Source organism: Rhinolophus ferrumequinum, chromosome 6 (genome assembly GCF_004115265.2).
Source record: "Rhinolophus ferrumequinum isolate MPI-CBG mRhiFer1 chromosome 6, mRhiFer1_v1.p, whole genome shotgun sequence".
NCBI lineage: Eukaryota > Metazoa > Chordata > Mammalia > Chiroptera > Rhinolophidae > Rhinolophus > Rhinolophus ferrumequinum.
The window spans coordinates 83059153-83086425 of record NC_046289.1 but is presented as its reverse complement, the minus strand read 5'-3'; the positions used below and the strand labels follow the sequence as shown (position 1 = coordinate 83086425).

Genomic DNA, 27273 nt, shown 5'->3' with positions numbered 1-27273 from the left:
TCTAAATGATAGTTTACTGGGTAGAGTAATCTTGGTTGTAAGTCCTAGCTTTTCATCACTTTGAATATTTCGTGCCAATCCCCTCTGGCCTGCAAAGTTTCTATTGCGAAATCAGCTGACAATCTTATGGGAGCTCCCTTGTAGGTTATTAACTGCCTTCTCTTGCTGCTTTTAAGATTCTTTCTTTATCTTTAACCTTCGGCATTTTAATTATGATGTGTCTTGGTGTGGGTCTCTTTGAGTTCATCTTGTTTGGGACTGTGTGTTTTCTGGGCTTGTATGTCTTTCTTTTTCCAGATTAGGGAAGTTTTACATCATTATTTCTTCAAATAGGTTTTCAATTCCTTCCTATCTTTAGGTTTTCAATTCCTTCCTATCTTCTCCTTCTGGTACCCCTAAGATGTGGGTGTTGGTACATTTGATGTTGTCCCCCTAAACTATCCTCATTTTTTTGAATTTTCTTTTTTTTTTCTTTTTCTGTTTCAATTGGGTGTTTTCTGCTACCTTGTCTTCCAAATCACTGATTCGATTCTCTGCTTCATGTAATTCACTGTTGATTCCCTCTAATGTATTCTTCATTTCAGTTATTATATTCTTCATCTGACTCGTTCTTTTTTTATGTTTTTTATCTGCATTTTTATGTTTCCTGTCTCTTTGTTGAAGTTCTCCCTGAGGTCATTGAGCTTCCTTATAAGCAGTGTTTTGAACTCTGCATCTGTTAGATTGCTTGTGTTCATTTTGTTTAGTTCTTTTTCTGGAGCTTTGTGCTGTTCTTTGATTTGGGATATGTTCAGTTGTCTCCCCATTTTGGCTGCCTCCCTGTATTTGTATATATATATAGATATAGATATAGATATAGATATAGATATAGATATAGATATAGATATAGATATTAAGTAGAGCTGCGATGTCTCCCAGTCTTGGTAGAGTGGCCTTATGCTGTAGGTGTCCTGTGGGGCCTGTTGGTCACCTGAGCTGTGTGCTCCAGGTGTGTCCCTTGTATGGGTTGTGTGTACCCTCCTGTTGTAGTTGAGCCTTGATTGGCACATCAGTGAGAAGGATTGACTCTCAGGCTGATTGGTTGTGAGGACTGGCCTTGACTACAGTGGAGGAGCTGTTGTGCAGGGGCTGACCCCACAGAGCAGGATTCGCTTTAGCAGGGCACTGGAGGGTTATCATACCTTCTTACGTGTTGGCATCAGTATGCTAGGCCAACATAAAACTGAGCCCACAAACAGTTTGCATACCTATTAATTTGAATACACTCGTTGGAATTTTAAAGTATTTTGGTAAAGCTTTAATTAATTTGGTTGATACTTCTGCCAAACTAACTTATGGTGGCTTTAAGATAATTTTGAATACTAAAGAGTTTTAGCAGCATGCTGATAATATCCAGGTGTTTGAAACTTATTAGAATATAAGTTTAATCCATATTTTATATCTAGAATTTTATTTCCAAAGATTTTTATTTCTACTATATGTTTTAATAATAGATTTAATCTTTAGTAAGAATCTAATACTTTTGTTATGATATTTAGGCTTATAATACCGTTTCCCCAAAAATAAGACCTAGCCAGACAATCAGCTCTAATGTGTCTTTTGGAGTGAAAATTAGTATAAGACCTAGTATTATTATATTATATTATATTATATTATATTATATTATATTATATTATATTATATTATATTATATTATATTATATTATATTAATTATATTATAAAGACCTGGTCTTATATGATAGTAAAATAAGACCGGGTCTTATATTAATTTTTGCTCCAAAAGATGCGTTAGAGCTGATTGTCCAGCTAGGTCTTATTTTCAGGGAAACACAGTAGTAGGTCAAATGCTAATTGGAGAAATAATAAGACCTGGTTCTCTGATCCATAAAGAGTCTTAGAACAGTTCAAAATAAAACATTCGTTGAGCTACTCTGATCAGTCTGTCTAAAAAGTGAGGAGTTACAAACGAAGCAACCATTTCTGACCTCCTCTTCCCCCCTCACAAGTAATGAACTTAATTCACTGTCTTGTTTGAAGTAGCAGACTTGTTGACCGGTCTAGTTTCCTCAACTTAAAATGAGGTATCACATAACCTCCTTAATTTGAGTTTTTTAAATTGAACTTCAAATTAAACCAGTTTACTCTATTTCTACCTATAATTATCCAAGCACAGCATTTTTTAATAAATGTTCTTGGCACCTGTATTACAAGAAAATAAGAGGTTAATGAGGTAGCACAGAAGAGTAAGTAAGAAGTACGCCAGAGACTCAACATTCTATTGTTAGAGACCCAAAGGGAGAGGGGCCTTCTTTTATGTCAAGTAGATCTCCCCAGGTTTCTAGTCTTTTCTTTCGCTGTTAATTGTTTGTCTTTACCCCAATGCCTTGTAAAAATTCTGCATATATTTCAATTCTAGAGTGTTTTATAATTTGCTTTTGCTTTAATGAATTTCTATTTTGGGATATAAACTATGACTGTTAAAACAAAATAAATGACTATTAAAACAAAAACTTTTTGGGGGAGAGGTATATACCATTCCAGAATACTCTCATAAAAGGCTGTTTCCTTATTTAGCTTGTCTCCGCTACAGATTTATGGCTAACTTCTGCCATGTCTTCATTCTGTGCTTGCTGGTGTTCCACAGACTTGATTTCACTCTGAAATGTTTTAAGTTGTTAACACTTCAGGAGCTTCTTGATTGCCTTGGTGTAAAGCTCTGAAATACCCTTGGGTCAATAAAGTGTTGCTGTTTCCCCTCAACTCCAGTAATAGAATGGGAAAATTAGAAAGTATATGGGCTTCAGAGTCAAACAACATTTTGGCTGTACCATTACCAGTTGTGTGACCATGAACAAATGATTTAACTTCTCTGACCCTGAATTTCATCTTCTGGAAAGTGTGTAACTTGCAGAATTGATAAGAGGAGAGAAATATGTATAATTTCCATACTTACCTGGCACTCAGGAACTCTAATACTACTAAGAACCATCTTATCAGCAACCTCCACTCTGTCCTCCTCCTAATGGAGCATAAGTTTAGTTTAGAGAGTTTCTGTGCTCTCAGAGACCCACTATCTGGGTTTATTTCGTGATTCTTTAACCTTTTTTAATACTCCAATCTTCTTTGGACTCCCTAGAACGAAGAAATTGTAGCAAGTGGATTTGAAAGACATCGTCTAAGTCTCTTTGGAAATCTATTAGGTGTTGACTTGACATCTTGAGTATTTAACTGAAATTTAAGTACCAACAAGAGATCTAGCCTTGATTAGATTAACAAGAAATGTGGCCTGTTGTTTAGGTGTGGTACAAAGCTAATAGTAGCATTGGTAGTAACTAGTATAATTTATATATAATTTATTACATTCTAGGCAATGTTCCTATGCTGTATGGATTTCCTACTCCCTTATTCCTGTGTCAGGGAATTGCATTTCTGTCAATTTTCTGTTGGTTTTAAATGTTAGTTCTTAAATTATTGTAGTTCTGTGAGCCTCACTGGGGTCATAAACTATTCCCTTCAAACAACTGTCAAACCATTTTAGGCACTACATCATCCATACCTGTGCCCAGAATACACCCATTTACTTTGTTTTTCCCTCATGACTGCCACCACCATCACCACTTAGAGGCACTCACCTGGGCTCTGCCAGTGAAAACCATCTCATTTTCTAACTTGAAGAACCTTATCAGAGGTTCACTGCAAAGCTTTCTTCATCACCTCCTGGAACCCTGAGCAATCTGATCCCTGGATGTGATACTCAGGCCCTTCAAAAGTGGGTCCATTTCATTCCTTGCATATTTTTGTGCAGTTCATGTCACTAAATTACAGAACCTTTTTATCATTAGACTACATAATTACCTAACAAGTTTTGATATGATTTCCTGTACAGTTGTTCCTCTTTAACTGGTTTAGTTCTGTCAGCCAGTAGTGAAAGTTAACCTTCAGTTCTTTTGACACCATTTCCGTTTGCTACCAATATAGGTTTGGTAACTGAGCCTTCTTAAGCTTTACTTTTAGGACACAAAAAAAGTCTCTTTTTAAAACAAAAAAATAGTGCTAAAAATAAACATAACAGAAAATTTACCGTTGTAATTATTTTTAAGGGTATAATTCAGTGGTGTTAAGTATATTCAGTGTTGTGTAACCATCCCTACTATTTCCAGAACTTTTTCATCATCCCAAACAGAAACTCTGTACCTATTAAGCAATAACTCCCCATTTCTCTCTCACTCCAGTAACCTTTATTCTACTTTCTGTCTATGCATTTGCCTATTCTAGATACTTCATATAAGTGGATTCATACAGTATTTGATCTTTTGTGTTTGGCTTATTTCACTGAGCATAATGCTTTAAAGGTTCATCCATGTTGTAGCATGTATCAAAATTTCATCCCTTTTATGGCTGAGTAATACTCTGTGGTATGTGTATATACCACATTTTGTTTATCCATTCATCTGTCGGTAGACATTTGAGTCATTTTCACCTTTTGGCTATTGTAAATAATGCTATTATGAACATTGTTGTACAAGTATCTGTTGAGTTCCCTTTTTAAATTCTTTTGGGTATATATATCCTAGAAGTGGAATTGCCAGGTCAGTGATAATTCTGTTTAATCTTTTTAGGAACCGCCATATTGTTTTTCACAACAGCTGCACCATTTTACATTCCCACCAGCAGTACACAAGTGTTACAATTTCTCTACATCTTCACCAATGCTGGACATTTTCCATTTTTTGTTTTTTTAAATAATAGCTATGTTAGTGGGTATGAAGTGGTATCTCATTGCAGTTTTGACTTTGCATTCCCTCTGTGAATAATGATGCTGAGAATCTTTTCATGTGTTTATTGCCATTTTATCTTTTGGGGAGAAATATTTGTTCAGGTTCTTTGCCCATTTTTGAAATGGATTATTTGTTTTTTGTTGCGTTATGAGCTCTTTACACATTCTGCCATGTCTTTGCCTGGTTATCAGGGTAATGCTGACCTTATAGAAAGAGTTAAGAAGTGTTCTCTTCAATTTTTTGGAAAATTTTGAGAAGAATTTGGTAGGATTCACCAGTGAAGCTATCTGGTCCTGGGCTTTTCTTTGTTGGGAGTTTTTTGATTACTGATTCAATCTTCTTGCTAGTTATAGATCTCTCTAGCTTTTCTATTTCTTTTTAGGTCAGTTTTGGTAGTTTGTGTGTTTCTAAGAATTTTTCCATTTCCTCTAGGTTATCCAGTTTGTCATCATGCAGTTATCCATAGTATTTTCTTATAATCTTTTATTTCTGTAAAATCTCTAGTAAAGTCCCTACTACACTTCTGGTTTTAGTCATTTGAGTCTCCTCTCTTTTTTCTCAAATTTTTTTAAGACAAAATTATAAAGGAACCATATATGATACTTTTAATTTAACCTGTGTAAGTCTCAGAGTGAGAGGAAATGAGTGAAGGTGGAAAATAAGATGTTTTGAGTGCTTTGAATTCACCCACATAGTCTACATTTTGATTCTTAAACATTGGGGTGCTGTAGAAACAGTTGCTTCCTTCTATTTGGGTCCAGTGCAAAGTTTCTAGCAGGAATCAACCATCCTGATTTTCTCTGTGCCTGATAGCAATATCACATATTGTAGGGAGAGCTAAAGATGTTTTCCTAAAGGAGTATATAAGCATATGCTAAAATGTAGACTAATGAAAATAAGTGCTCTTATGTTATAAACATCCATCCACCTGCTTCCAAAAATGAACCAGCTCTAGCTATACCGTTTTTGTCTTTCTAGAATTGTATAATTCTGTTAATTTTGGCTGTGACAAAAATTCATTTTAAAAAAACATATGCAGAAGGGCAAATTACCAGTTTATTGAATCAAAAGGAAGATTAAACACTTAAATCTGAGATGGGCAAGGTTCAGCTAAGTCTGAGGAAAGACAGGAATAAGAGAATTGATTGCTTCTGGTACCCCTGCCATCTCCTCTCTGTTTTAGGCCTTACCTTCTCTCACTGCACATTGTCCTGCTCCATGTGGCAGGAAACGTGGGTGCCAACAGTACCAGTATTTTATATCTTAGAGATTCCATGATAGGAGAGGAGCTGATTTTTACTTTCTAGATACCAGATTTTTAAATCTTGGAAAAGATGTATTCACTCAGCAAAAGGTGCCCACCCACAGTATCAACTAACTCTGGTCAGTCTTGTGGGAATATGACAGCTCTACTAGTAGCTATTTGGAAAAAGGTGGGGTGTGGGAAGAATGAAGTTCTTAGGAGAATGGGGCTGGTGAATAGACAGGCAGTCTTATGAATGTCCACAATATATTAAAACTTTTGTATGGTTTCATTTGGTCATTTGGTATGACCAAATGAATGATGCAGTGAACTAATTTGTCTAATCTTGAACCACTTTTTCTCTAGAGAATAGGGATTTACTCCCTGGTAGGTATATATGTGCTTAAAATAGTCTTACTTAATAAAACCTCCCCCCAGATTGCTTAAGAGTTACAGGGGTACCATAGGTATAATTTTAGCAATGCCCATCCTCCCTCCCTCCCTCTCTCTCTCTTTTTTTCCTCCCTACTCTATCCTGCTTTTACTTACACTGTCTTTAACAGCTTGGGATATATTTCACATACCATAAAATTCACCCGTTTAAAATGTGCAGTTCAGTGGTTTGTAGCATTTCCTAGAGCTGTACATCATTACAAACTAATTTTAGGACATTTCCTCCACCCCAAAAAGAAAGTCGGTGCCCATTAGCAAGCAGCCTGCCATTGCTCTCCTCTCTCACCCTCTCCCCGCATTCCCCCAAGTTCCTGACAACTACTCGTCTATTTTCTGTCTCTGTGGATTTGCTTATTCTTGTTTTTCATATAAATGGAATCATACACTATTATAGCCTTTCACATTTGCTTTCTTTCACTTAGAATGTTTTCAGGGTTTATCCATACTATAGCATGTATTCGTACTTCATTTCTGGTTTTTTTTGCTGAATGATACTCCATTGTATGGATATACCACATTTTAATTATTTCACTTGAAAATTGGCACAGTAAAATGGGATTGAGGAATATTTCGATTGTGGTGAATGAGTCTGAAATTGTACCCCATAAAATCCAGATAGAGTGAGCAGAATGAAAGAAACCAAAATAGGGATAATAGAGTTAGTAAATAGGAAGCTTTCCAGAGATTGGAAATTACAGTGAGAATAAAAGTGGTTATGATTAGGAGAAACTCAGAATTTAAAATATCAGAGGCTTTGAAAAACTGTAAGGCCTGATCTGTATAATGAGTTATTATTTCAGAATTTGATTTTCTAAATAGTAACTTCAGTTAAGAATACAATTGCCAAGGACCTTGATAAATTGACCTTTAAAATAGTTTTGTGTTATTTTAAATTACAGCTAAACTTTGCTAAAATTGGATGTTATAGATTTTCTTTTTTAGTAAATTGGTTACATCGAGCAACCATAGTCTCTATAAAAGAAAATAACTCTTCAGTTCAAAATAGATTGTTCTGAAATGTTTGATTTTAAAATATCAAATGATTTGCATTTTGACATGTATCATTTTCTTTCAGGTTACAGTGTAGGATTTTGGAAGTCCTCCCTCCATCACATCAAAATGGTTTTGCTAATGGACATGTCAGCAGTATAGATGGGGAAACTATTATTATCAGTGATAGTGATGATTCAGAAACACAGAATAGTTCTTTTCAAAATGGGTAAGTGATTTTTATTAATTTTTAAAATGTATATCAAATTGGCTAACAATATCCCACTGAAACAATTTTGTCTTTAATCCCTTCTTCCTTTCTAGTCATGCTGTGAAATACTGTTCATCTAGACAGTGTGGTTCAACAGTACATGTTAGAGTTTGCAGAATTGAAACTTACCCAGTTAATTCTTATCAGCAGCTTAAGAACAATTGAAGCTCACTTCATTCAATTACACTTACACATTCCACTTTTGTTTACTTGGGAAAATTCATTCTGTACTTTAATTATTATCCTTATTCACTTTATGGTGCATATGATGAAGAATATCTTTAACCTCCTGAAATTCAGTCAGAGCTCTTGGAGAAAAATCACACAAACACATGTAGATTGGCACTATCTGCAAGTAAATTTAAAATCTCAGCCGAGTCCTCAACTGATTAAAAGTCCATTTATATGTTTTAGCTCAGCTCCCTCCTGCCCTACACTTGAATTGTCTAAATCTTCACTGCTCCATTTTGTTTCCTCTCTGCCTTTTCGGCATCTCAGACTTAACAGTGTTTCCTAGCCTGTCGTATGTCTTTCTTTTTCTTCCCTATTTTTAGTGAACAGTACCATAATATTCAAATAAGAAACCTGAGGCCACTCTTACTTCCTTTAACTCCTTTGCTCCTGAAATACTAGTAACTATCAAGTTCTGTCCCTACGAACCTTATAATTCAAGTTCTCATTTTGTCTGATTTGAACTATTTTATCTGTAAGTAGCATTTGAGCATTTACTATGTCCAGGCACTGTGCTAAGTGCTTGGTATGCATAGTGTGTGTCAGTTCTGCAAGAGTATTGTTATTTTTGTTTAACAAGAGGAACCTGAGCTTTAGAAACATTCATTGGCTTTGCATGAGGACATCTAGCTAGTACACTGCCTGACAGAAAAATGATTTTGGGGCTAGTGAATGAAGCATGAAGTGGACCTGTATAAGTCCTTTGATACATCTCAGTTTTTCTTGAGTTGCTACTATTATGCAGAAAAAGAAATTAAAGTCACTTGTCTGTGTCTCTCACTGAATGAAGAGTTTAGGATACAAAATTAGTGGGTATTGCAGTAATGAAGGTACATATATCCTTTAGCAGCTCTGACAGTACTAGTTTGTGTGTTTTTATGGACTGTATCAAAGATCATGACCCTTAAATGGGGAGTTAGTTATATATTAGATGAGTCTTGAAGGGTGAAATACAGATTTGTATATAAAAGATATTTTTTAAATTGATGTTTAAATATGGTAAACATTTATCTAAATTTTTTTCATTTTAAAATGATTTCTTATTTCAGGTTACTTTGTAGTAACTTTTAATCTATTCTTCTAAATTTTTTAGGTGCTCTGAGGTGCTTTGAGATGAGGAGTGTCTAGATTCTTAGGTCTGACACTCTATTCAGCGCATTAATGTTCTGTCCCTTCCTTTTAGATTTAAATATAAGCTACCTGCATATTTTGTGGCTAATTTATACCTTGAGTACAAAGCAAATTAGTTAGAATCCCAATTAGTAATAGTAAATATTTTGCCTGTTATATGTAGCATTTAAAGGAAAATTTCCATTGGTAAATCCCACCTGCGCCACTTGTAACAAGCTCATCACAAAGTATAATTGAATTTGGCTATAGGCATAATTATTCATAATTTCCACCTATGTAGGCTGTGCCTTATCCCTTGAATATAGGTACTTGCAATAGACCCTTGATGTAGGAAAAGTGAGTAAACTGGGCAATTATTTTATTTATAGATACTTTCAATCTGTGTTTCTCAGAGAATCTGAGCCTTCATTATATATCAACGTCATAATGCCTAGTTGTTTATAGATTGCTACTGCTGTACCCTGAAATACCATGAAGGGTGAAACATAGTCATCTTTGAACTATTACTCTGAGTTATTTTTGTTAATTACTTAGGTGAGTAAGAAATTTATTTCTAGGTTGCTCCCTGCCGACAAAACATAATCTGGATTTTCTCATGTTTCAGTAGGTGGGTTGAATGGAAGGGAATGAAACAATTCTTTATTGGGCATTTTCCATATGAGTTAAACTTTATAACAGCACTCACATATATTGTTTTATTTATTCCTCAGAACCACTCTATAAGGGTAGATGGTCATAGTCATATTCTTATAATGAGGAGAAATAAAAGTTCAGAGTTAGAAAATTTGCCCAGCATCGTATAGTTCATTATATCTGCAAGATATACTAAGGCCGTATATTTAGAATTAAGCCTAGGTGCTCAAAGTGATCACCAGCTGTGTGTGTGTGTGTGTGTGTGTGTGTGTGTGTGTCTGTCTGTCTGTCTGTCTGTCTGTGTTAAAACACATATAACAATATTTACCATTTTAACCTTTTTAAATGTACAATTTAGTAGCATTCATTAATTGAATGTAAATTACATTCACAGTATTGTACAACTATCACCACTATTTTGAAAACTTTTTCATCACCCCAAACAGAAACTCTGTGCCCATTAAGTAATAATTTCCCATTTCCTCCTCCCCTTTCGTCCCCTAGTAATCTGCTTTCTGTCTCTGAATTTACCTATTCTAGATGTTTCATATAAGTGTATCATACAATATCTGTTCTTTTGTGTGGTACATCCATGTTTGTAGCATGTTGAACTTTATAACAGAATGAATGAATGAATGCTTCAAAGGGAAGGAAAAAAATGAGAAATTGGTTGGAGGTGGGGATTAAATGTGTAGCCTCCTTGCCAATTCTTAAAACAGGGTAAGCTACATTATCTCCACTTTTGCTCTTGGATTACATAGCTGTGAAGAAGAAAGTTTAAAAGCAAATCTAAGAGCTATTTGTTTATAAATTTATCTAACCTAAACTGGATACTCTGTGCCTGGTCATCTCTTGTTAATTTCTTCCCCTAAGGAAAATTTATTTATCAAACAAGAATTAAAGTACCTATCTAACATAAAATAGTGCTTTGTACTATTTTGGCTTATAGAATGGTGAGAAATATCAGTAACTTATAAAATCCTAGTTAAAATAAAAATGCATTAGATTCTGTTACAGTATGTTCTTAGAAACTAGATTTCCATTTAAAATCTCACATTTCCAAAAAAAAAAATTATATTAACTTATTTGTGTCTTTGCTTTGCTCTTTTTAGGAAGAAAAGAGATGCAGTTGATCCCTTATTATTCAAGTACAAGGTGCAACCCACTAAGAAAGAATTATATGAGTGTGCTATTGTTAAAGCAACACAAATCAGGTAAAATTCAATATCTTCCTCTATGCTGGTTTAAAGTAGTATAATTATGCTAAATTAAGACGATTTGATGTAGAACAAATGGGTAGTGTTACAAGTGATTGCTTCCCTTTTTAAAATAAATGTATGCTTGTATGCTCATAGACTGATAAAGTAAATCCTAATGGATTCCATGAGCCCTTTGTTTAGATCAATAACTAACCCCTAATAGTCTTCACATCTAAGAAATTAAGAAGGATCCTATTTATGAGAGAACTCAATTTTCAGAGCTGATGGTGCTTACAAATATGTGCTTACAAATATGTCACATTTGTAATATTTTATTCATTAGACACAAACATCTGGTCAGTCTCTTCTCATTCCTTAAGAAAGTTAAATAATAAAAAATGAGTATCTTTAAAAATTCCTCTTTGAGACCTAATCAAAAGAGAGAGGTGAGTGGTTGATATTGAAAAGAACTGTCTTTAGGATACATAGACATATTTTAGAAAAATCCCTATTGTTGCCCTTTGAAGTAAGGCTCTTGGTCATCTGAAAGTAAGTTAACATTAATCAGCCAACTATCAACTTGCCACGTAGGAGTCGATCTTGGCATTTCGTTTGATGTAAAATACTATTACTTACTCTCTCATCCCTGTTGCCCCATGTATACTCATGTGTCCAAAGAAAATTGATAATAATGTAAGTGTTGAGTGACTCCTGAGTTGAATATATTACTTTCTGTAATTCTATGGAGGTGTGTGTAGTTTTTTCTTTCGTTGTTCTTTTAAGTCCATCATTAAGATCTCTGAAGCATTCTACATTTAATAGTATATTAAAAAATAGTATTCCCAAGATAATGCTCGTGGATTATTCAAACTTTTTCATTTGTTCCCGTTTATGGACTAATAAATGGCATAGTTGAAACTACCAGTGTTTTCCTTATTCATAGTTGAGTTTTGTCTTTTTTTTTTTTTGCCTTTAGTTTAAGTTTGCCCTTAGTTTAGTTCTTTATATAATGTAATTCCCTATTTAATATTTTTCATTTTTCTACCTACTCTTTGACTTATACTTTACATACAATTCTGCTAAATCTTGGTCACAGTCTTATTAACTCATTTTCTACCTAATTGGTGAGCCAGAGAATTATAAGGTAAAAAAGTTATACTTGATAATAGAAGGCTTAAATGACTTGCAGCTCTTTGTTAGCATCAAAACGTAGTAGTACTATTCCTGTAAGGAAGACTTGATATGATAGAATAGCACTGACAAGTAGAACTTTCTGCAATGATGGACATGTTATATGTGTGCTGTCCAGTGGGTATTATAGCTATTGATCACTTGAAATGTGGCTAGTAATAGTGAGGAACTGAACTTTTAATTTTATTAAAAAACCACACGTGGCTAGTGGGTGCCATATAAGACAATACAGTTCTCAAGGACTGATATATTTACTCAATAATAAACAGATGATTAATTACATTCTTGTCAGCTCCTATATGGTGCTGGGACATAACAGTAAACTAGAATCCTTTCTCTCATGTCCTCCTTTCTATATTCTAGGAAAAGAATATACATTTTTGGGAGGGCCACGACTTAAAAACTCCTATATTGTTTATTCATTTATAGACGCTTTTAAACACTTTTTCTTGAAAGGAATACATTGAATTTAGAACATGTACTTTCTTTCCAGAACCTTTTCAGAAATACTTGTGTGTTGTTTATTGTTTTTGTTTTGTTTGTGGTGCTTGTTACTGTTGTGGTTGCTCTTTTTGAATTTGGGGGCAAGGGAGAATCAACAATAGTATATTCTTAGAATCTTAAGAATTCTAATTCTCTTTAATTTTAATCCCATCAATTTGTTGCCTGCCGCCATATGAAATTTAAATACAAATATTTTAGAATTTGATAAAAACCATGTTCAACTCTATTGACAGATCCATTTGAATGTTGATTTACTCAGTGTTATGTGACATCTGCCTACTGGCTTTAATTTTTTAAAGAATTTTAATGGTGATATTTGTAGGAATGAGCACCTAATTTTATAAGATTTGGTTTACTCTCTGTAGTATATTTTCCATGAGGTTTGATTTCTAAGTGGTTTCTAAGCAATAATGCATATACTATTTTAAATGGACTTTTATAAAAGATCTAATCAAGTAGATCTTTCAGCATTCTACATAAATACTCCTGTATAAAGTTTCTTGTTACTTCTACATAAATACTATTAGAAAATGAAATATCCTTTTCCTGGGCTTGAAATTGAGGTTATGGATTTATAGAGATTATGGACTTTGGATTGAATTCTTTAATACTAATACTTTCCTTTCTCCTTCTTTTTCCCCGTTAGCCGGAGAAAACACCTACTTTCTCGTGATAAACTAAAGCTTTTTCTAAAGCAACACTGTGAACCACAAGATGGAGTCATTAAAATTAAGGTAATTAGAACAGTGAAATTATTTGTTAGAAGAAAAAATAGAGAAATGGGTAGTAGTATAAAGTTGTAACATTGCAGAAATATTACTTCAAAGTTGGTTGAAAATAGCTCTCTTTTTATCTACAGCCAATTTTTAGTAATTTTCTTTATATTTATTGGATTAAATACTGTTTTCGCAATTTCTAGAATTGCTAGGTGGTTCAGGTACTACCACTTTTTTTTTTTGTAAAAAAGATCAATTAGGTGAGAATAGATGGAAAACTTGGGGAAAGCAAAGTTACGGGTGTGGGGCAACTATAATTTTCTAATAGTGTGGTTCTAGCTCATAAAAATAGATGCAAAGAACAATGCTAAAATAGATCTTACTAGATAGGAGAACAATATATATATTTAAAAAATCAGAGACCAATACTAAGCAGATAGATTATATTTTATTCATAACCATTAAGAAAGGGAAAAATCAAGTTTAGAAAACTCACATTGCACACTGAGAAAAATTTAAAAAGTAAAACTAAAATTATTCTTAAAAATGAGAAATATTTATCTCACATTGGGAGAAACATTAAATCTAAATAAAAAAGCAATAGAATGGGTTAGAGAGAATGGGTTAGAGAGATATATACATTTATCAGAAATCAGCTGTTGAATGTATTTCATTATTTGTAAATGTTACATCAAAAAAAAGAGAAATTTTAAAAAAGGGAATAGTCGAGTTTATTCTCTGTGAAAAGTAGCATTTTAAATCTCTTAGAGACCAAGGTAGATTATGTATTAAATAAAACTGCGACATTTAGTTAACTCTTCGGAAAAATTAAATTAGATCTAACTCAAAAAAGAAGGAAATGAAATGAAACAAATTGTAATGTTATGCATGTTGAAGTACTTAGGAGGAGCAATAGAAAAGAAATACCAAGGATGGGATTGATTTGACAGTATAAACTTAACATAGGTTTAAAATGTCATGAATAGATTTCAAGGGCAAGTGCTGGAGGAAAAATACTCTCAGTGAATATAATTAGGAGCTCAGATCAATTAGAACAACATAAGCACCCCAGTAAAAAACTAGACAACTAGACATCAAACTTCACAGTGGATGAAAATATAAAAACTTGAAAACATAAGAGAATCATCTGAAAGAAAGTTGTTTTTTAATGTGAGCATATTTATGTATTTGTCTTGATAAGGGGAGAATGCTTAAATTACCATGTATTCTGCCATGTATAATAAGCTCCCATGTATACTGCTCACCCACGTTTTTGGCCCAAACTTTCAGGGGAAAAAAAAATCTTTAATTTTAATTTTTTAATTCAAATTTTTATTTGTTTATATGTAGGTACTTGTATTTTGTATTTTAAAGGAATTTTAGCATTTATTTATTGCACTTTTAACTCATAAGCATAAATAAAAAAATTAAAAACATTTATATAGGTACAGAATTAGTACTACCCATGTATAACACACATCCATATTTTTCCCTCACAAATTTGGGCAAAAAAGTGTACATTATACACGGCAAAATACGGTATGCTTTATCTATAGCACTGATTGAATATCAGCCATGTGAAATGATGCTTACAAAAAGTTAACAATTTTGATACTTGTGATAAGTGGCTAGCATAGCGCCTGGCACTTGGTAGGCTGATGTATGAAAAGCTGTATATGTGTATCATAAATAGCCATTTGGCCAATTCCTATCTCTTACACCAATGAACAAAAACAACCCAATTGGAAAAAAGTGGTAAAGGACATCAGCAGTTATTTACCAAGGAAAATAAATAGTCAATAAACATGAAAAGAAGTTCAACTTAATAAATAAATGAAAATTAAGGAGACAGTAAACATTTTTCTCTTAGAGTATAATGAATGATTAGTGAATATCTGGTGCAAGCGTGTGTGCGCGCGCACACACACACACATCCCAAAACAACAAAGTTTGATACCCAGTGTAGTGAGTGTATATAGTCTGTTGTTAGGAGTACCTACAAGCACAGAAAGATGTGGGTATGGATCTTTATCTTTATTGTGTATTACGTATGTGTGAATAAAGAATGTTGGCAATTAAAACAATCTCTAACCACAAGATGGCCACGGGGTTTGAAAATTAATCTGGGGACGTAATTTAGTGGTTACCAGAGGGTAAGGGGGTTGGGGGGTGGGAGATAAGGGTAAGGGGGATCAAATATGTGGTGACGGAAGGAGAACTGACTCTGGATGGTGAACACATAATGTAATTTATAGATGATGTGATACAGAATCGCACACCTGAAATCTATGTAATTTTACTAACAATTGTCACCCCAATAAATTTTAAAAATAAATAAATAATTGCAAAAACCGCAAAAAAAAAAAAATGTTGGCAATTAATGTATTGAAGCGTATTTTGACTTTTCTTGAGTGTATATACATATTTGAGAGAAACCACTCATGTTCTTTATATTCATACTTAAAGGGCAATTCTGTATATCAGAGGTTATTTATGTGGGATAGTAGATGACCATCTTAATGAAATTTATGTAAAATCTTAATAGATTCTTAATTTATTATGATGACTAGAACTAATTGAATTTTAGATGCTAAAAGCTATGTTACACTAAAAATGAAAATATACAGAAAATTGAATTCCCAGAAGTATTCCTGTTTTGTTAATAATTTAAAATTGTATATCATTATTTTCTTATACATTCCCTGATATTTCTGTAAATGGCACATGTTTTCTTTGAGAGAAAGAATGATGATCTTGGCCATTAGACTAAAATAGTCTTCAGAATTGCTAATCAAAAGTTAAAAAGTCTAAAGTTGAACATGGATGAAAGATGAACAAGTTCTGAGTACAAAGTAAAAGAAGAGAAACTTTTGAATTTAGTAGTTATTCTAGCACCACACCACTTCTAATAAAAATAAGGTTGATTTCTCTGAACTTAAATTCTGAATGGAAACTTTATAGGAATTGGTCAATATTTCTGCTTTTATCCAGACCAATTTTAAATTCTGATACATAAAAATATTTGAGTTTAAAAATATTTATCTCCCCAAACTGGGTTGAAAATCTTAAACGTTCAGCAGTTAGGAAATGGTTAAGAAAAAATTACTGGTTGATACACTCGGTTCTAATGTTAAATATATGGATTATTTATTTACATAGAAAATCTCATACAAAATTGTCAAAAGCAAAGCAAACGAAAAAAGCTTATTGTAGAAACATAATTTTAGAATAGTTTTAGAATTGAGAAACTGTTAAAACATTCTTGAGTATTTTATGGTGAAGCAATCCTTTGTGGTCTTGCTTGGTCTATTTTTAGTTTCTGGTAAAGCTGATTAGTTATATACCATGTTTCCCCGAAAATAAGACCGAGCCAGACCATTAGCTCTAATGTGTCTTTTGGAGCAAAAATTAATATAAGACCCGGTCTTATTTTAATACAATATAAGACCGGGTATAGCATAATATTATATAGTATAATACCGGATATAACAAATGCCGGATATAATATAATGCCTGGTATAATATAATATAATACCAGGTCTTATATTAATTTTTGTTCCAAAAGACGCATTAGAGCTGATTGTCCAACTAGGTCTTATTTTCGGGGCAACATGGTAGGATATTACTACATAATAACACAAATTCTAATGTTTTTGACCTGGTCTTTAACAGCAGTCATATGACATATTAGAGCGTATATATATATATATGGTTTACTAATGTGTTATTATTGTACCCTATGTCTTTTTTATTAGGCATCATCTCTTTCAACATATAAAATAGCAGAACAAGATTTTTCTTATTTCTTCCCTGATGATCCACCCACCTTTATCTTCAGTCCTGCTAACAGAAGAAGAGGGAGACCTCCCAAACGAGGATCTGTTAGTCAGGTAGGTAGAGAACAGGTATTTAACAGGTATTTTTAAAAAATACCTTGTAAGCTCTTAATAAAACTATTCAAAATCAGTAGTAGTGTTTGGCTCCCCTGCCTCCGTAGCCAGTAGGAGAGAACACATTCCTTCACACACGAAACGTGTGTGCTATATGATAACTGCTCAGGGGTGAGGCTTGTAGAAGTTTCAAGTGTGAATTAGACATGGCTTTCATGCCACGGGGATTTTATACCACAGTGGAAGCAAGCATATAAGCAATTATTAAAAATGTAAAGCAGGATGAAATACAGGGAATAAATTATGGTATTGAAACATAAAGAGCATTTAAAACAAACTTTTGACATTGTTTAATTAACATTGGCCACAAGAATGTTTCTGGTAGGTCTTTTCTCTACTTCTTACATATTTAATGTCAATACCATCTAGTTTATAAGGTACCCTGGAAGATTTGTTTTGTTTTCTAGCACATATTTTTAAGTCCCTCTTTATATGTTACCAGTTGTTTTTCTGGGAGGTTTTAGTATTAATTTGTAGAGCTATAGAATTAACTCATTCGATATGTTACTATGATTAGAGTTATTAAGAGTTTGGTTATAAGTCAGACAGAAAAAAGAACCAAAAACTGGATGATTTCACGTACATATGGAATATAAAATAAAAGGTATCAGACAAACTAACAAAACAAACTCATAGATACAGACAACAGATGGTGGTTACCAGAGGGGAAGGGTATTGGGGGAGGGTGAATTGGGTAAAGGGGGTCAAATATATGGTAATAGAAGGAAACCGGACTTTAGGCGGTGAGCATGCAATAAAGTATACAGATGTCAAATTATAATGCTGTACCCCTGAAATGTATCTAATGTTATTAACCATTGTTACTTTAATAAATACCTTTTTTTTTTAATTCAGTTATGCTTTAGAATAAAACCTCATTTTGGTATTGTGTTTCCCCAAAAATAAGACCTAGTCGAACAATCAGCTCTAATGAGTCTTTTGGTGCAAAAATTAATATAAAATCCAGTCTTATTTTACTATAAGACCGGGTCTTAGCTAACAAAATACAATATAAGACCGGGTCTTACATTAATTTTTGCTTCAAAAGACGCATTAGAGCTGATTGTCTGGCTAGGTCTTATTTTCGGGGAAACACGGTATAAAGAAAGTATAATTGATGAGGGCTTTTAAATTTGGGGGTTTTTACTCTTATTGTAAGAATAAAGCAGACCATCTGTTCGTAAACGTTGTGAGTCTACAATTTTAGTTTCTTGGTCTATTTTTTAGGAGGACAGCATTGCTAATAAACAGACTATTGCAAGTTATAGGAACAAAGCCACTAAAGAAAAAGACAAAGTTTTGAAACAGGAAGAAGTGAAGTCACTGGGTGAGTTTTAAATTCTCTCCAAAAACTGTTTAAGTAGAGGAAAGAATATTTCTCTGTATATTTCTGGGTTTTTTGTTTTGTTTGTTTTTTTAAGCATAGTTTTTTCCACCTGATATCTATTGATTTTTATGATAAATGAGACCTCTTCTCATCTCTTCAAACAATATTTCAAGGTAGAGCATATATCCCCTGTTAAACTGACCAAATGCTAGATTAAACACAAGTTTGGAGTCTTTAGGGCTTTTTGGTCCATTTTGTTTGATTCACACAAACTTGACTGAATCATTTGGGAACCTTAATAAAACAAAATTTCTGTATTAGTGGGTCTGGATGAGAGAAGAGATTCTGCATTTTTAACAAGGTGATAACCTTGCTGCTGGTCTTAGGACCACACTCTGGCTTTCAAAGGCAGGTAAATGTTTGTCCCAGTGCAGTAGTTTGTCTTAAACTCAGCCAACTTGCTTTTCCCATTTTAATCACCTGCTGTCTTCCTCCAGGAATTGACAACGCCTGTGAGTCTCTACTGATCTCACTTAACCTTAAATTATTTCAGGAATCTTTTGTTACATTAAAAAATGTGTTGTTTTCCATCTGTATACAGTTCTAAGTATGACCTTCTCCACAGCTTTTGAAAAGGCTAAATTAAAAAGAGAAAAAGCAGATGCCCTAGAAGCAAAGAAAAAAGAAAAGGAAGATAAAGAGAAAAAGAAGGAAGAATTGAAAAAAATTGTTGAAGAAGAGAGACTAAAGAAGAAAGAAGAAAAAGAAAGGCTTAAAATAGAAAGAGAAAAGGTATTCATTGAAGTATATTAACTATGCTCGCTACATACAGTAAATAGTGCTTTACATATTTAAATTCACGGTTAATCTTCAAGTGCTTTTACCACGTTGATTCACATTCACATATAGGTGTGCACAGAGCACTGATAAACAGTATTGGTTTATCTCCCTTTTGCTTTGGAAAATTTAATGAGTGATTTAAGGTTCAACATATATATGCATTCCCATTCCTTTACACCTCAAAGCCTCTTCTAAAATGCAATTCTAAAGTTGATCTTCTTCATCATTTAGACTTACAGATTTAGGGAAGGTGATATGCGTAAAACCTTTAAGTAAAATACATAGTTAGAAAAATACAATAAAGTCAATGACTAATAAGAATTATTATAGTGTTCTTATTCTCCTTGAAGAATAAGGTATCTATGCTAATAGGGTAGATCAGCAAATCTTTATTATAATCTTTAATGGTAAATATTCCTTAGGGAATTCTATAGCTGTTTTTTCCAAAGACAGTCGTTGCCATTGGTTTTCTGAGATATGCACAAGTAGCATTAGATAATCATGTTATACACTGTGCTCATTTAATTTGCCTGAAGTTTTTTGAGTTATTTCAAATAGACCATTCGGTTTGGGGTGGAGATATCTAATATATGTTCATTCCAGAAAATGTAGAGAACAAAAAGAACACTTGTAATCCAAATGGTAACATTTAGAGGTAGCATTAACACTTTGATTTATTTATTTCTAGTCTTTACTCTGGGCCTTAAAGAGATCCACCATTTATCACTGTGTATACTTTTTTTGTTTAACATTATTATAAGCATGTCTTCATGTTATTAAACTAAGCTGGAATTTTTAGTAACTACGTAATAGTTAATCAGATAGGTGTAGGTAAGTGCTTTATAATTTTTTGCTCATAAATAATGATACTCTATTCAAGTTTGTGAATAAAAGTCTTTCCTATTTATGTATTATGTCCTTGAATAAATTTGTAGAAGCAGAAAAATAGGTCAAAGGGTGAGAAAATTTTTTTTAAAGTTTCTATGGATGTACTTTTTTTCAAAGTTTCAATAGGTATTTGTTTACCAAACGTGTTGTGCTTATTTACGCTGTTAGCTACAGTGAATGAAAATACCCATCTTACTCCATCCAACAAGAATTATGTTAGGGTGGGAGTATGACTTATTGCAGGAGACTACTTAAAGCACGGCTAGTAAGGTCTGTAACCATCTAGTCATATTATGTTGAAAATTTGTTAAGTGGACATTTACCTTTGGTGTTCATAAATTTCAAAGGAGAAGAATAATATTAACATTAAACATATTTATTGGAAAATAATTACAATAAGATATTTTAATTATGCTCCGCTTTATTAGAGACATTTTAGTGTCAGTATTTATCTTGCAGTTTCACATATCAGAACCAAGAAGTAAGGGTTTCAAAAGACCAAGTGAGCAAGAGAAATGGCCTGGATTAAAAAGCAAGAGAAGTTCACCAACTATATTCTAATATTGCTTTAAATTACTGCTCCCTCTGTGTGTCCCCAGAGTGGCAGTCAGGTTTAAATGAATCTTGAAAACAACAAGTGTATTGCAAATATAAGGGAAGGTTTCATTTTAGGTACTCTAATAATGTTACCAACGTTGTCAGGATCTAATTGATTTGAAGTAGGGGGAGACCCTGTAGGCAGGGTCAGATTGAATTAATATTTATCCAAGAGCTACTGTGTGTCGGACATTTTCCATCTGTCTTTGTAGCAGCTCTGTCAGATAGGCATTGTTTTAATCAGTGGTTCTAACACTTCAGTGTGCGTCAAAATTACTAGAAAGACTTCTGAAAACATCAGTTGTTGAGTCCCAACGCCAGAGTTCCTGATTCAGTAGAGCTGGGGTAGGGCTCAAGTTCCCAGATGATGCTGATGCTGTCTTATCAATTTCTTGTAAGAATTTTTATTAACCTTTTGTTTTAGGAAAGAGAGAAATTACGTGAAGAAAAGCGAAAATATATGGAATACTTAAAACAGTGGAGTAAACCAAGAGAAGATATGGAATGTGATGATCTTAAGGTATAAGCATATTTGATGTTTCACCCACCCATGTTCTATGTGCCCTGTGTGGCTTTGCTGAAGAAATCTTTCTCTTTTTTTAATAGTGGCCTCTTCATATTTAACTGAGAAGAAATAGCCAATTAAGCAAATTTATAGAGTTCCAAGGTAGCATTGTTACTATTTTATAACAAGTTTTGGTAATGACCTTGATTCTGCAGAAATAATTGCTTATATGTGCTTGATATATTCAAAAACCACTGGGGCCAGGCATGCTTTTAGCTTAATTGCTAGGTAAAGATTCTTCCCATCTCCAGAAACGATGAAAGTATCCAAATCAAACTCATTCATCACCATTTCTAAGCCAGTAGATGGTGGATTAATTCTGTTCCATATCCTAAGGAGATCCTGCATTCAAGATAATATTGGCACAGCTGATGCCTTACCCTCAGAATCTAGGATAAAAGACCCTCTTAATGAGGAGATGTAGTCAGAAGTGCATGCCAGCCTAAAGTTATGTTCTTAGTTTGATGAAGGAAAAGTCCCTAGAGACTGATTTAGTGAAGTTGTAGTAAGTCCAGGACATCTATAATTTTAAAAGTTCTAAAGATGATTGTGATAAACATCCCGGGTTGAGAAGCACTAGTCTACGTGAAGTAAGTTTTACTAGGAAAAAGGATATCATATCTACATTTTACAGTTTCCTGTACATGGTTCAAGTAGTTATGTAAATTGTTTAATCTTGCAGGAACTTCCAGAACCAACTCCAGTGAAAACTAGACTACCTCCTGAAATCTTTGGTGATGCTCTGATGGTTTTGGAATTCCTTAATGCATTTGGGGAACTTTTTGATCTTCAAGATGAATTTCCTGAAGGAGTAACCCTAGGCAAGTGATATTGCTGTATTACAGTTCACCTTAAAATTAATGGCTTAAAGGAACAAATCATTATCTCTGAGAGTTCTGTGGAGTCACTGGGCCTAGCTCTCTTGTCATCTCGTGGAGTTTACTGTCAGACAATGGCTGGAACTGGAGTCATCTGAAGGCTCACGTGGCTAGATGTTCAATACGGCTTCACACACCTGCCTGGTGCCTTAGTGCTTCCCACTCCATGAGAACAGCCTTCACTTCTTATGTGGCAGCTGAGGGCTCCAAGAGGCAGGAAATGAACTGCCAACCTTCTTCCAGGCAAGGCCTGGAACTGGCAGGCCTTATTTTTGCCGTATTCCATTGGTCAGGCCTATTGGGATTCAAGGGGTAAAAGAATAAATTTCCACTTCTTGAGGGTGGCATAATAGGTAAATGGAGGGAGGGAAGAAATTGATGTCAGCCGTATTTGGAAACAAATTGTTGCCTACCTTTCATTTGTGATTCTGTTTTGACTCTGTACTTAATACACTTTTACTTCGTGTAAACATCATTTTTAAGAGGTTAATTGGTATGAGGAGGGCCTTGGATCCCATTTTGGATTTTCAGCTGTCAAATAGTAAAATAATTTTCTTGAGATCCAAGTAAAGACCCTCAAAGACAGAATTATAATGCCACTCTTGTTTTAATAAGAGGGAATTCTTCAGGAGGGCTTTCATACTCCCTTAATTTCTCTTTATGAGCTGGTGAGGTATGAGTCATTGTGCCTTATAGATCAATGTCTAAACAATGCTGGTTTAGGTAAGATGAATTAGACAGGAAACATTTATTACTTGGACACGATAGTACACTTGACGCAGAGGATTACCTCCCAATGCACTATTTGTTAAACAGTAATGTCCCCATAGTTCTTAAGAACAGTGGGATAATAACAGATCTCTGCATTGTTGTTCAAATTAGAATAAAATTATAGTTCGTAATATGTACCTTAATTTGCACTTCAAATTTAAACTTATTTGAAATATTGTATTCATCTACTGAGGTTAATTTGGCTTTCTTGAATATAGTGATTTTCGCTTATGGTTTTATTAGAATTTATTGTAATCATTATAAAATTGTTTTTTGATTTTGCCTTGGGTAATACTTGGTTTTATTTTGATAAATGGGCACTTAAGAAAATAGTTACACAGCCTATTATTGATTGAAATGTTTATTATTCCATTGGAGTTGTTTTGTTAGTACTTGACCAGAACTTTCAATTCATTTTAAACATTTTATTCACAGAAGTGTTAGAGGAAGCTCTTGTAGGAAATGACAGTGAAGGCCCACTATGTGAATTGCTTTTTTTCTTCCTGACTGCCATCTTCCAGGCGATAGCGGAAGAAGAAGAGGAAGTAGCCAAAGAGCAAATAACTGATGCTGACACCAAAGGTCAGAACTCAGTGTTATTGATGATTGATAGTAACTTTGTAGTGAAACTCATTTTGAAGGTTATTTTAAAATTAACTTGCTTTTACAGTTATAAAGCATAGTTGTTCAAGTTACCCGATTCTTGAGTCGTATACTAACAGCACATTATCAGTTGCTTTATAAAAACTTTGTTTTAATGTATCCTGTTTCTGATGACCTTAAAAATATTTCCTCCCCAATCTATCTTGCTATTTACTCCTTTAGATTTCTCCTATAATTTAGGAGCATTGCAGATGTCATTGACCAGTGTCTGTAATTCCAAGAGATTCTGCTAAGTAGCACTGATTTTTTTGCCTCCATCTAAGGAAATATTTTAATTGTTGTTATTAATACTTTAAATTGAAAATATTACTGTGATTTCATTTTCAGATCTTATCCAACAGTTTTTAAATCAGGGTTAAGTAAAATTTATTTTGTTTTATTTCATTAATTAGTTTGAACTTGAAATTTTGCTCTTTAAATTCTATGCACTTAAGTATCTAGAGTCAGTGTGTGGTACACATTAATATATGAATGATTCTTGGAGAAAACCTTTTTTATTTTTAAAACGATATGTTCACTATTTTGTTTAGGATTTACCTCAATCACAGCAATTGTTAAGCATTTATATTAAGAGGTTAATTTGGCTTCCTAAACAACACTCTGTGAACTTTGCCACATGTGTGATTTAGGATCGAAAGCTTTATTAAACAATACTTTAGTGGATTGCATAAAAATTCACAATAAGAAATAACTGTTGGGAGACATCTTGATAGCAGAGTTCTGGTACAGAAAAGTGGGACATTTCTCCATCTGGATAGTATTTGTCGGCCTTAGATAATTTGAGCTCAGTTTTCTTTTAGGCCTCGTCCCTGGAGCAACAGGATAATGATGAATGTGCATCCAATGTTGGTTGCCTTTTGATTTTACAGCCTGAGTTCAAGGAAAATTCAGAGAGTGCCAAAAAATGTATACACATTTTAAGAAAGGAAAAAACTGTATTAAAATTGTAATACTCAATATATACCGATAAAAAATGAATACAAGTCATGTGTATACATATTTTTGGCACTACTGGTATATTCTCTAGCTTGAGTGCCAATCACCATAGGTCCCTTATCAAGGCCATTGTAGCAATATAGTCCCCATCTTCATCTCAGGTGACTTAGTCAATTAAATGAGATTCTGTTAAAGGGAAGACAGAAGGGAAAATCCATTTATAAAATGTCTAAAGATTATCTAAGATGACAAGTACCAGCACTAAAAATGGATTATCTAAGACCGATACACTGCAGCAAATATTCATTCTTGTAACCATTAGGTTATTGTAACGACCAATAACATCACAGGGTTATTGACCAAGTGATGTTGTTGGTCATTAACACAATATTTATGACCTTAATACAAGACATAAAACTGTCTTTAATTCAGGATTTGAAGCAGATGAGTATTGTAGTTTGGAAGTCTTGATGACAAAAAGTGGGGTGACAAGAAAATTGTGTTGAAAAAAACAACTTTACATTGTAAAGGCAAAATATATATGACTGTTGGTATTTTTGTATTGTTATTATATATTCTATTCATGATTTGTTTGACCTGTAATTTCTATAGTTCTAGTCCTACATCTATAAATATAAGGTCTACCTCTGAATAAAGTTTTTAATGCTCGTTTTGAAAATATTTAAATGTTAGGGAGGGAAAAAACATACTTTGGAATTTTTCACCTTTCTCTCACTTCCCTATTATTGGCCACATTTTACCTGGTTATTTCAGTTTTAATAAGGGCGTAGATTGTTCCCCCAGGTATTTTTCATACGTTCTCCCATCTCAGTAACAAGAAAGCTTTTCCACACTCTTCCTGAAAGCAATTGAATAGTCAGGTAGTAGTAAATATTCTCTGACTTCTTTAGCTGATGTTATTAGCTGGTGTTTCCTGCCATTTCTAGAAAGGGGGAAATTGTGCAGAAGGGAAAAGTATGAATTTATCTTAGTAATGAGAAATCTACGTAAGGTTCAATGAGGTTATTTACTGAAGATCACATAGCTAATAAGTGATATAAAACACTATATATGCATTGTTTCATTTACTCCTCATCTCACCCTTGTGAGGTAGATATAATTATTTTTGCCTTTCACATATAAAGAAACTTAGACTTGAGGAGTTTAATTAACTTGCCCAAAGACACACGGCTAATAAGAAAGTGATGGCATACAAACTCCGGCAGCCTGGTCTAGCCTCATAGTGACTGTGCTATTTGGCCTCATAATATGGCTAAGAAGTTGAAATTTTGAATATTTGTTCCCCTAGCATTGCCTATAAAATTAGCTGCAAGAAGATCTAATTCTTGGGCCTTAATCTCCCTGTTTTTATATCAAATCTTCGAAATTTTGACCAGCAACTTTTAAAATCTTATATTAAAAATATTTATTCCTCTCTTTAGTCTTACATCATAAATTTAAAAACCCTTCAAAGTATGGGGAAAAGAGTATCCTCCTTATATAGAATAGTTTTGTGTATTTGCCGCAACATCATTGTTTAATGTTGGAATTTTATGTACCTAATTTTAGATTACTATGATAATAAATGTGTCTTTTAACATGTTAGTTTAATACAATTAAAAGTAAACTGTTGTTTTGTTGGTTGTCCATTTCCTAAGGCCTTTATTAGCCTTTGTCTTAGGAAATTGTAACTTACAATAGATAAAATAGGTTGGATGTGGTGATTGCGGCAAAGGGAGAGAGCCAGTACACTTTCACAGCTCTTCAACTAGGACTGTTGTTAATTTTAGAGTGCCTATTAATTTTGTTTGTTCGGCTTTATATGTGAAATGAAAATTAAGAAAGTCTTAGGTCTAATATTTCCTTGGTGAGGAAGAATATAATTGTAATGTCTGTCTTTGAACTAGATTCACGGCTTGGTAGGAATAACCTCTGCATATATGTAATACTTAGTCAGATAATTTCTCCTGTGTGATATTGTTTATGCTTTAACTGCCATGAAGTTGTCACTGATTGTAATCAGACATGATCCTAGAGCTGCCTTTTTCCTGTAGTAAAGGACAGCAGTTCTGTTCTCTAAGGTTCATTTTGTGAGTTTGTGAACTTGGGGAGAGGAACCATATAGTTGTAGAAGGTTAATGAACCACGGGACCAGTTTCGCCCAGTGATTTTCCAAATTCTAATCCATAGAGCCCTACAAGTTGTACTGTGATTGCTCGGTGCCACTGCAGGAGAGTTGGAAAGATGAATGGGCAGGATTGTCATCTGCATACCCCACTTTAACAAGGGCACTTTTTATCTCTTTTATGTTGGGCTTCTAAGAAATATTTGAAGAATTTGAAAACTGCTCATCTAGACTCAGCCCTTTAAGAAAAATGAAGCCGATTAAATGATTTGTCTGAAGGCTACATAACTAAGAACTAGGGACTGGCAGAGCTAAGACCAGAATATACATTATCTGACTTTCAGTCTGAAGCTGTGTCCACTATACTATGATATAGCAGAAGGGTTTTTTGT

At 33.6% G+C, this 27273-nt stretch overlaps 1 protein-coding gene across 1 annotated transcript in view; it reads left to right on the top strand.

Annotated features, from left to right (window-relative positions):
• BAZ1A (bromodomain adjacent to zinc finger domain 1A) overlaps window positions 1-27273 on the top strand; it is an 83275-nt gene that overhangs the window by 29215 nt on the left and 26787 nt on the right. Inside the window, exons 4-12 of the mRNA XM_033108549.1 lie at window positions 7551-7694; window positions 10844-10945; window positions 13272-13359; window positions 17097-17231; window positions 18519-18618; window positions 19244-19410; window positions 21368-21463; window positions 22191-22329; window positions 23593-23739. Of these exons, the coding sequence (XP_032964440.1) occupies window positions 7551-7694; window positions 10844-10945; window positions 13272-13359; window positions 17097-17231; window positions 18519-18618; window positions 19244-19410; window positions 21368-21463; window positions 22191-22329; window positions 23593-23739 (1118 nt within the window). The remainder of the gene's footprint in view (window positions 1-7550; window positions 7695-10843; window positions 10946-13271; window positions 13360-17096; window positions 17232-18518; window positions 18619-19243; window positions 19411-21367; window positions 21464-22190; window positions 22330-23592; window positions 23740-27273) is intronic.